Genomic DNA, 11125 nt, shown 5'->3' on the forward strand with positions numbered 1-11125 from the left:
AAGAACTCGCCACATGGAGAATAAAAACCCATATACAGTAAAATTCTGCACTCATTGGCTACATTTTCTAATAATCACTTTGTTTCCATAATGCTACTGGCTGAAATAAAAGGTTTGAAATGAAAGGTGATGCAGAGCAGAATGTGATGACACCTGCCTATAGAGTGAACACTCAAGCCCGAGATTCAGCCTCTTTTATTGTTTTTTTTTTTTTTTAGTGGGTGGTCTCATTTGTTTTGAAATGCTATATTCCACCAACCATATATGTTTTTTTACCACCAAGGTGGCAGTTTTTATGTGAAAGTTATTCCCTAACATACAAACAATACACAAACCGAAGTACTGTGACTTAGACAAAAGAATAAGCATCTAAATTATAACACTATTGTTTGGTTGGGCCCTAATAAACCGGGATTGCAGTTGCAGTGGATGAGTTTGTGACTCGTTATGACAATAATAATATAAGTAGTCCTTTTTTTATGCATGTTGTTTGTGTGTACTGCTTACACACATTCAGCAAATACATTTGTTATACGTTTTCATTAAAAAAAGTGATCTGAAATTGCTGCTTGAGGCTTAGAGCTTTAGAATATTGTATAATTAGTCATGGTTACTCTTGTTTCTTTCTATTTAATCTATTGCTAAACATTAACACCTAATAACAATGGGATATCGGTCGCTCATTCAAGTTTTTTGTCAGTGTTGTGGTGGGCTGTCATTAAAGGGATCTCTCATGTCTCTGTTACCTTCTGGATGTCCCTTTTAGTTATGCTGTCATAGCTATTGTAGTCCTGCCAGTGTCCTTACTTGCACTCTAATCATACTGCATTTTTGTTCTTAAATATTATGTAGCAATAAGGATAATAATCCTAATAATCCATGTTTCCCTCTCTCTTCCTGTCACGCTCTCTTTCTTTGTCTCTCTCTCCTCCCCCCTTCCATTCCAAGTTAAACACGATCTTTATGTTACATTGATTCTGTCTCATTCTTCTTTCTGGACCTGCCTGATTCATCCTGATGCACTACCTCTTGATGTTTCCAAATAAACAGTTTAAAAACCATGAGGTTACAGCAGAGGGTTAAACACAAGAACCATTATATGGATCTGGACTGTAATTAATATAAACTGTTTGCTACAATTGCTTAAGACTACAATCAACATGAACAGTTTTATATCTGAGTTTTCATCAGTGGACCATCAATTGATATCCTCAACAATGATTGAAGTATTATAAAGTCATGTTTTTTTGTCAGCTAGATGAGGAAGGATTCCCTTTTGAGTTTGAATCCTCACATGGTTTTTTCTTCAGATCATGTCAAGGAGTTTTGTTTGCCACTTCATGGCTGACTTGCTTGTAAAAAATAAAAAATATGGATATATTTAGAGCCTAATTTATAAATTTAAAATGTATACACGGATTCTATTTATTTCTATAAAGCTGCTTTGGGGCAATGTCCATTGTTTAAAGTGTTATACAAATAAGGCCGCAAATTGTGTCTATTAAATAGCTATGTGTGTGTGTGAGTGTGTGTGTGTGTGTGCGTGTGTGTGTGTGTGTGTGTGTGTGTGTGTGTGTGAGTGTGTTTATCTTCACGGTAATGGAGAACACGTTTGTTCACATCGAGGGAGTGAATATAAATAAATCAATATGCCAAAAAAGTGTTATTGTGTCGAATCACATCCTCCAACTCAGCACCTGCAGTCGCTCCCAGCTGCAGCAGTGCAGTTTCTCTACTATCTGACTGAGGGAGGTTTTTGTACGACTCTATATCACTGTGTGAACAGGTCGGTGCTACTGATATAATGGTAACTCTGACAGTAATAATCTCCTGCATCTTCAGTCTGGACTCCACTGATGGTCAGAGTGAAATCAGATCCAGATCCACTGCCACTGAAACGAGCTGGAAAACCCGACTGTAGCTGATTTACATATTTAATCAGGAGTTTAGGAGCTTCTCCAGCTTTCTGCTGATACCAGTGTAAGCGATCGTTGTTATACACTGCCTGACTGGTTTTACAGTTGATGGTGACTGTTTCTCCTGGAAGAACAGATTTCACTGCAGGAGTCTGAGTTACTGTTGCTTGACCTCTGCATTCTGTAAAAATACACAATAATGCAGCATGAAACTGAAATATTAGAACAGAAACAATACGTGTATTTGTATGAACACATCATTGTAGAGATAAAATATGAAGCAGTGTCTGACCTTGAGTCCAGAGGATCAGTGTCCAGATGAAGACGGGGATCAAAGTCATGGTAGCTGTGGGTGAAGTTTCTGTAGCAGCTCTCAGTCATGAAGTGTGAAAGTCACAGCTATAAACACTCCCAGAGCACTGAAGCATGTGCTGCCAATGCAAAGTGTCCTCTAAGTATGGAAACATCTTTACCACATTCCCCAATCTACTGTCATTCTCACACTCAGTCACAATGGAGATTTCTTGGAAAATATCAAGGTTAAAAGTGCATGTAGAGAAATGACAGAAGTTCAGGCTTTCACTTTAATTCCATCAGGATTCAGACTGACTACAAAGGAGATTTTAAGGAGACCAGAATTTAACATTATTCTTCAATGTCTTTATGTATCATGATTTTGTGTTACTGACTGTAGAGATAAATCTCATCACTAATCAATAAACAATTTTAAGATCTAAAAATGAACAAGAATTACTGTGGGTGTGATTGTTGTGACATTTGTTTTGTTCTGAACTCAGTAGATGAGGTGTGTGTATGTTTCAATGTGATGTAAAATTTGGTTTATTCTCAGATGTACTGGTGGATGGAGTCATAGTGAATGATCTCTGACAGAATCAGTTGTGTCTACAACTAGCAGTGATAGCAAAAATGAGATTGTTATACAATAAATAACAATATAAAAGAAAGAATCTATTTGAATAAAATTTATTGTCCATGTTCTGTGATGGTGTGAATCTTATATCACTGTGGTTTGTAGTCTAATAAGATACAGAATAGTGAGGACAGCTAGAAGATCATAATCTCTCTTTTCATGGACATTGTGTATGCACACAGCAGTGGAGTCACCCTCACAGTTTATACCATCAGGAAAGTTTAAGCATTGTACAACAGACTGTTAACAGTTTCTTTACAAGATCAAATGAATCAGAACTGAACAGAACTACACACTCACTTCAGAAAACACTCAGTGTGTTACTGTTACTGAACTGTACAATGACTAAACACAATCATCACTCATGTACTAATTTATATATTTAATTATTTATACTTTCACTTGTATTCAGTAAAATTTGAATGCACCTTTTATACTACAGTATAATGTTTTGTGTCTTTGTTTGCTGTTTTTACTACATTGCTCTATTCTGTTTATACTTTCTCAGTATAGTGTTTCTCCTCACAGTACTAATATTAAGTATACATTTCTAATCTTTATTGGTTTTGTCTTTTGTCTTGTCTTGTGTTGTTCTGCACTCTGTCTGTCTGTATGTTCACTTGCAGAGGCTGTCTGCACTGTAGTGTTGAGTGTAGCACCATTCTGGAGGAAGTTTCGACTGTGTACTGTGTACCACTGTGTATAGAAAATGACAATAAAACCAGACTTGACTTGAGGGTGTTATGCCGTCTGACACCACTCAGATCACCTCGTTGAAGAGCGCTGTGTCCACTGAATTCAAGTGTACACTTTAACACATGCTTAGCAGTCTGAGTGGTGTCAGTGGTGTGGCTGTGCTGAAATAAAGCTTCAATCTGGAAATCATGTCTCCTTTCAGTAGTGAAGTGTCTTTGTTAGTGATTTGGAACTGCACCAACAGCAGGTCGAGTGCAGAGCTGTGTGTTTGAGTGAGTTTGGATGAAGAACCAGAAACATCTGCTGAAAGTGTTTAACTGTTCTGGGAATCAGAGCTTTTCATGCAAATGTGTGTGTGTGTGTGTGTGTGTGTGTGTGTGTGTGTGTGTGTGTGTGTGTGTGTGTGTGTGTGTGTGTGTTTCTTTGTGTGTTCTCCTTTCAATTATCATCAATCCACCACAATACATGCATAGAAACCATTGATCTGTAATCCCAATATAACAACATGACATTACAGAAAGAGAGATTTCACATATGATGAACATTTACTGCAAGAAACCCAGTTTTAAATCTACACACAACTGCAACTGTATACCATCTGAGCAGTTCAGAATCAATATGTGTCTAATATGTGACAAAAGATAAAAATGTAAATAAAATACAATACTCAAGATATGCAGACTCAAAGCCTCAGAGGCTGAATCAGTGATTATTCACTGGTAATGGAGAACAAATACTGAACATGACTTTTTAGATTTTCACTGAATATTCTGACAGCTACTGTGAAATTTGAAATCTGATTGGTTAAAGAAACAGAATTGAATATTTTCTATGGCTAAAGAGGAGAACATTAATCATCAGATTATTCACATGAACAAATTTGATTTGTAAATCTAACATCTAATAAAACTGAGTAAGAAACACTACAAAATGAAGATAATAAACTGTTGAATAAATTAATACAATATTTAACAAATATTAGAATTGATAAATGTGGTCAGTGTGATAGTGAAGGACCAGAGAAATTTTCTGTGAGAAATTCACTGATAAATACACTATAAAAAACTAATGAATTTACTCTGATAAGACCAAGAAAATCTAAACAAAATATACTTGAAAAATGTTATCATGTTATTGATGTTTTATAATAAAAAATTCATTTAAATTGTCAAATACAAACTCAATAATTTCATGTCTTAAATATTATTTTGTTTATGAAACAGAAAAATTTTATTTATTTAAAATGGACATTCAATTTTTTAGACATCACAATATGTAAACAATTTTGCAGCTGTTGTCATAATTAATGATTTGCATTGTGAAATTTGTTTTAAAAAATACATCATCTATAGAACTTTGTTTTGTTGGAATATGTTGACATGGTGTAGATGTTAGATGTCATTGTGAGCATAATGAAAAATAAACACAGAATAAAGTAAACAAACTCTTTTGAATAATGGATCCATTCATGTGATAAACGTCAAATCACTGATGTGTGATGTAAGTGTAAGACCAGTTTGTAAAAACAGACAGTGTGTTACCAATCTTGTATATGTTGTTTAAAATTAAAGGATAACTTTTAAATTATAAATATAATTTTGAAAACATTATTTTGATTTGATGTGAACATCATTTTCTTTTTTTTAACATTATAATGTAATTTTAAATAGCATTGTGATTTTATGTTATATTTATGTCTGATACATTCTATGATTTTTGTTTTGTTCATTCTTAATTAAAAAATCGTGTAAATGTGTTAATCATATTAATATATTAATACAGGGCTGTAATACAAAAATTCTTGTTTATGATTTTAGAATGGTTAAGAAATACAAAATATAAAATTAATGAGTTTATTATTATTGTCTGGATTATCAACATGAATTCATTTAATGAAAAAAAATAAAAATGTATTGAAATTATATATATAAAATAGATTTATAACAATAAAATGTCTGTTAAATAGAATTTGTGTGTTTGTGTGTATCACATCCTCCAACTCAGCACCTGCAGTCGCTCCCAGCTGCAGCAGTGCAGTTTCTCTACTATCTGACTGAGGGAGGTTTTTTGTGACTCTATCACTGTGTGAAATGTGGAAACTCTGACAGTAATAATCTCCTGCATCTTCAGTCTGGACTCCACTGATGGTCAGAGTGAAATCAGATCCAGATCCACTGCCACTGAAGAGCTGGAAAACCCGACTGTAGCTGATTACAAATTTAATCAGGAATTTAGGAGCTTCTCCAGCTTTCTGCTGATACCAGTGCAAAGTTGTTGAATTACACTGCTGACTGGTTTTACAGTTGATGGTGACTGTTTCTCCTGGAAGAACAGATTTCACTGCAGGAGTCTGAGTTACTGTTGCTTGACCTCTGCATTCTGTAAAAATACACAATAATGCAGCATGAAACTGAAATATTAGAACAGAAACAATACATTTGTATGAACACATCATTGTAGAGATAAAATATGAAGCAGTGTCTGACCTTGAGTCCAGAGGATCAGTGTCCAGATGAAGACGGGGAGCAAAGTCATGGTAGCTGTGGGTGAAGTTTCTGTAGCAGCAGCTCTCAGTCATGAAGTGTGAAAGTCACAGCTACACTGAGGCATCCTGCAAAAGTCCTCTAAGTATGGAAACGTTTACCACATTCCCCAATCTTACTGTCACACTACTCAGTTATTGTGATTTTCTTCTATCAGATGAAGTTTTTCTGTATTTAGGTTTATGATGCAGAAAAGAACTGAATGAGTTTTCCGGATGTGTGTACTGAATGCATTAATATCTCACTGTTAATTAATATTGTATGAAGCAGTCATTGTTTTGATAATGTGGAGTTTTATGGAGTGTGTAATACAGATTTGAACAATAATCTTACAATTTTTCAAAATGAGAAAAATGTGTCATTGATAAATCAGTTAAAATGATCAATATTCTGTATTCTCATTAAACACTGCAGGACAATCTTACTCTGTAAATACTGTTTTCTACTTAATGGATCATTTGTAGTTTGTGAGATAGATCACTCTGATAAGTGTACTCTCAGTGATATGTAAGTGTCATTTGTATGGTGAAATATGAGTGTGAACATGGTTCTTATTGATGTTGAATAATCTGTGATGTAGTGATAGTGGAAAAGTGTTTGATCATAAGTGAAATGTTTGATAGCTGTTCTTAGTGTTGTCTGTTTGATCAGAGCTCATCCTCTAAACAAGTGGTTTTGTCATCACTTTAACACTGTACAATCTTAATCTCACTCTGACAGTAATATTCTCCTTTTTGGGTAACATTTTTCTTACATTAGATTTAATGCCACTGAACGTTCTGGAACCCCAGTGTGGTGAACATCATAATAGATTCAGGAGTTTGAGTTCAGGTGTGATGAAAACAACTGGATCTGCAGTGAACAGGTGAGTCAGAACAATTTCTAAAAGAATGAAGAAAAAAACAACATTTAAATATTTAATACAAATGTAGTAATAAATGTGAGAGTGATTTGATGATTTGTATGAAAGATAAATGAGTCTCATGGTGATTGAGGTGTCCCAGTGTTCCCAGCAGACTAAAGGCACTGTCCATGACCCACACCAAACCGACATTAATCAGACCCTGAAACACAAAAACCTAGAAGGTTTTAGAAGGTACAGGACTGTTGGAGCTCCACTGCAACCAGCAGGACATATAATGATTGATGTGAACTGTTTTTGTAACCAAGTCTGAAATTTTATTGCCAGTGTATAGGTGTTATGTCAAGAATCTCCTCTGAACAGACCAAACATCTTCAAGATTCAAACCCATTTTTATATATTTTATGTTTTTTTTATGTGTCTGCATATTCTTGTAACTAATGCTTGAAACATTATAAAAGATGATAAAGCCCTGTATTAAATAATCACAGCTGCTCCTAACGAATTAGTTGTTTCTGACCCGGAAAGCAACATGGTTATATTGAATTTGTCTTCTGGGCCTCAAAAGTTCTAAAGAACAAAATATTAAACTCACAAAAAAGCTCCAGCATCTCAACCTGCATTTAGACAGATGTTCTGTAACCACTAGTTCAATGGTAAAAGACCTGGGAGTTATTTTAGACAGCAACTTCTCTTTTAAAAATTATATCAATCAAGTTACAAAAACATCCTTCTTTCACCTTAGAAATATTTCTAAGATAAGAAAAATGTTGTCTATATGCAGAAAATCGTCCATGCATTATGACCTCCAGAATAGACTATTGTAATGCATTACTAGGTGGATGCCCTGCATCATTAATAAACAAGCTTCAGTTAGTTCAAAATGCAGCAAAGTTTACAGGTCAAGAAAATAATCACATAAAATCCTGTATCCTGCATTGGCTTCCTGTTAAGTTTCGATAGACTTCAAACTACTAATCTTATAAAGCCCTTAATGGTTTGGCTATATGTCTATCGTTTTTTAACACAATCAGTCCCTGAGATCTAAAACTCTGGGCTTCTAGTAGTTCCTAGAATAGCAAAGTCCACTAAAGGCGGTAGATCATTCACAATTAAACTTTGAAACAGTCTTCCAACAGTGTTGAGTTCAGACACACTAACCCAGTTTAAGTGCAGATTAAAAACGTATCTTTTATAGCCTACACATAACATCTCACATAACCTTGTGCTCCAGAACATCTGATCACATGCACATTATCAACTTTTAATATCATTAACAGCAGCTATATAATTCTCCTGCTTCTCTTTCTCCCCATCCAGGCATCCTGAGGTTGGCCAGCTCAGTCATGTCCCACCTCATGAGATGGACTTTAAAGTAGATCCGAACTGAACATCCCGAACCATTTTGAACGTACCAGTGCCAAGGATCTGCTACATGTGTGGTTTTGACATTGGACCTCCTGGAGTGTTTAAAGGCTCTGGCATGGAGAAGCTGATGCTGGATCTGTGATGATCACAAATGTTGAGCTCATAAAACTAGGAGCTACTAACATATAGACTGTATAAGACTGTAGAAAGAACATTACTTATAATCTTATACTCCAGTAATGGATGTTAGTTCTCACTGTCCAGTGTTCTGTATTGTTGAAAGATTTATGATCAGACTCTTGATGTCACCCAAATGAGGATGGGTTCTTTTGAGTCTGTTCCTCTCAAGGTTGTTCCTCATTACATCTAAGTGAGTTTTTCCTGTCTGCTCTGTTTTGTTGCTCATCAGGGATAAATGCACACCGTTCACCTTGACTGTTGATTTCTGTAAAGCTGCTTTGAGACAATGTCTGTTGTGAAAAGCGCTATACAAATAAACTTCACTTGACTTAACAAATCCCAGTAACAGAGCCAAGTCTTACTGTCTTTATGTATAATGTTTATTGTGTTACTGACTGTAGACATTTGGTGTTATTTCTCCTCCTGTCATTTTCAGTGTATAGTACACAGTGCTCCAGATTGAGGGGTGTGTGTGTGTGTGTGTGTGTGTGTGTGTGTGTTCACTGTAGTGTAACAGAGGTTTTTGTACGACGGTTTCATTAGAATGTATCACTGTGGGTGACTTTTGGTGGAGGAACAAAACTCAGCATCAGTAAGTCACTTTTACTTCTAAAATTCTTCATTTTATACAAAATAAATTTACATAATTAAATAATTACATATTACATAACTCGTTATTAATTAGTTCAAAATAATTCCACTTTAATTATAATTTGTGTAGTTTACAGTAATAAGTTGGGAGTAACTCTAAACTTTTGTAGTAAAATGAATAAGAAACGTGTGAATGTAAATAAATGAACATGTAATAAATCTCCAGTGTGTTTGTGTTGGTGAGTGGAAACCTGCTCACTGGTTCATATCTGCAGTGTTGTGTACATTATTCTGAAGTCTCTGTGCTGATGGAAAATACAGATGAATGCTGCTGTGTGTTTGTGTTAAATAGTGAACATTTCTGTTATGAGATCCATTTTACTATCACACAGGGAGCACTTTCTATGACACATCAGTAAGAAGTGACTAAAACAGAATAAAGCTGATGGAAGTCTGAGTCGCTCCACAATATAACGAGTAGCTCGTAAATGTTCTCCTTCTGATTAAATCTACGTGACTGCAGTGATGTGAACAAGCACTAATGAGAAAATAATGTCTAAATGTGTAAATGTGTGTGTTTTGTGTTTTTCAGAGGGTCCCACTGTGAAGCCCTCCGTGTCTCTGCTCCATCCATCGTCTCTGCAGCTCTCTGAGGGACCGGCCTCACTGCTCTGCCTGCTGTCTGCCTACTCTCCACAGGGGGCGACGGTGAGCTGGACAGTGGATGGCTCAGTGGTGAATGAAGGGGTTCTAACCAGTCCTGAAGAACAGAAGAAGGACGGTTACACACGCAGCAGCACCCTGACCCTCAGCAAAGCACTCTGGGAAAAGGGGGAGGAGTTTGTCTGTACCGTCTCCCATGACAGTGTCAATCATCCGGTCACGTTCAGAAAGAGCCAGTGTGAAGACTAACAGCTCCAAGATAGAATTAAACACTGAGCTGCTCACACATCCATCTACAATAGAGTTTCAATTCTACACAATGCTGATATTCCTGTCTTTACTCTCTTCACTGTCCTGTTGCTCTTCCTGTAGTTTTGCTCTGCTGAAATAAAGCTTCATTTTGGACATTGGGTGTTTTATTAGAGTTAGTAGTCATTATCAGTGTGATGAGAGTGTGTTTAGCTGTACATTCAGTGCTGTGTGTTGTGCTTCAGTGAGTTTGGCTGAAGGAAGTTGAACATCTGGTGAAAGTGGTGCTCTATTTTGGAGAAAGAGGATCATTCAGCCGTCTTCATGTAAATCTCCTCTCATTTGAAAAATCTCTCCGCGCTTGCGAGAGGAGATCCCTGCGCAACGGGAGAGGCCAGGGTCGATCGTGCAGGAGTTGGAAAATCTCCGTCAGCCACACTTTCCCTGGCCAGTTGGGAGCGATTAGTATGACAGAGTGACCGCCTTCTCTTACTCTTTGTAGAGTCGGCACGATCAAACTTAGAGGAGGAAATGCGTAAAGCAGAACGTTTGGCCACGGGTGGGCTAACGCATCCACACCCATAGGTGCACCGTTTCGCCAGAGAAAAGAACAGAGGGCAATGAGTGTTTTCGTGCGGCGAAGAGATCTCACGGCCCGGCGAATCTCTCCCATAACAGGTTTACCACCTGAGGATGGAGACCACTCTCCGTACAGGGATTTCCCTGGACAAGAGATCCGCCCGCATTCAACATTCCCGGCACATGAGTCGCTCGCAGCGACAGGAAATGCTCCATGCCCCACACCACGAGATCTCGCTAGACGGTGAAGTCGAGGAGAGCGCGTTCCGCCCTGGCGATTTATATGCGCCACCGCCGTCGTATTGTCTGATCTGACCAATACGTGGTGACTCGAAGAAACTGCGAAATGTTTCAAAGCTAGAAACACCGTTAACAGCTCCAGAAAGTTTATGTGCGCACCGCGAAACGGGCCATTTCCTTCGCTATCCTGCCTTCGCACACCGCACCCCAACCTGCGAGTGGCGCATCTGTCGTCACTACTTTCCTCAGGGAAACAGCCCCAGCGGGTTCCGACTCGAGAAAACGCGATTTTTCCAGTGATGGAGAG

The 11125-nt window shown here is 37.2% G+C and overlaps 1 protein-coding gene across 9 annotated transcripts in view; it reads left to right on the forward strand.

The window, feature by feature from the left end:
- The window catches only part of igl4v8 (immunoglobulin light 4 variable 8), a 74860-nt gene extending 64705 nt beyond the window's left edge, over positions 1-10155 (forward strand). For 3 of the 9 annotated variants that reach the window (XM_046859586.1, XM_046859589.1, XM_046859585.1), the window contains exons 3-4: positions 9058-9088; positions 9680-10155. In XM_046859586.1, the coding sequence (XP_046715542.1) occupies positions 9058-9088; positions 9680-9999 (351 nt within the window). In that variant the 3' untranslated portion in view covers positions 10000-10155. Of the gene's footprint in view, positions 1-1339; positions 1347-9053; positions 9089-9679 lie in introns of all 9 variants that reach the window. The other 6 variants (XM_046859591.1, XM_046859590.1, XM_046859592.1 and 3 more) reach the window with 3 other exon arrangements.
- The last annotated feature ends 970 nt before the right edge of the window (positions 10156-11125 follow it).

This window comes from Silurus meridionalis, chromosome 10, assembly GCF_014805685.1.
Source record: "Silurus meridionalis isolate SWU-2019-XX chromosome 10, ASM1480568v1, whole genome shotgun sequence".
Lineage (NCBI taxonomy): Eukaryota > Metazoa > Chordata > Actinopteri > Siluriformes > Siluridae > Silurus > Silurus meridionalis.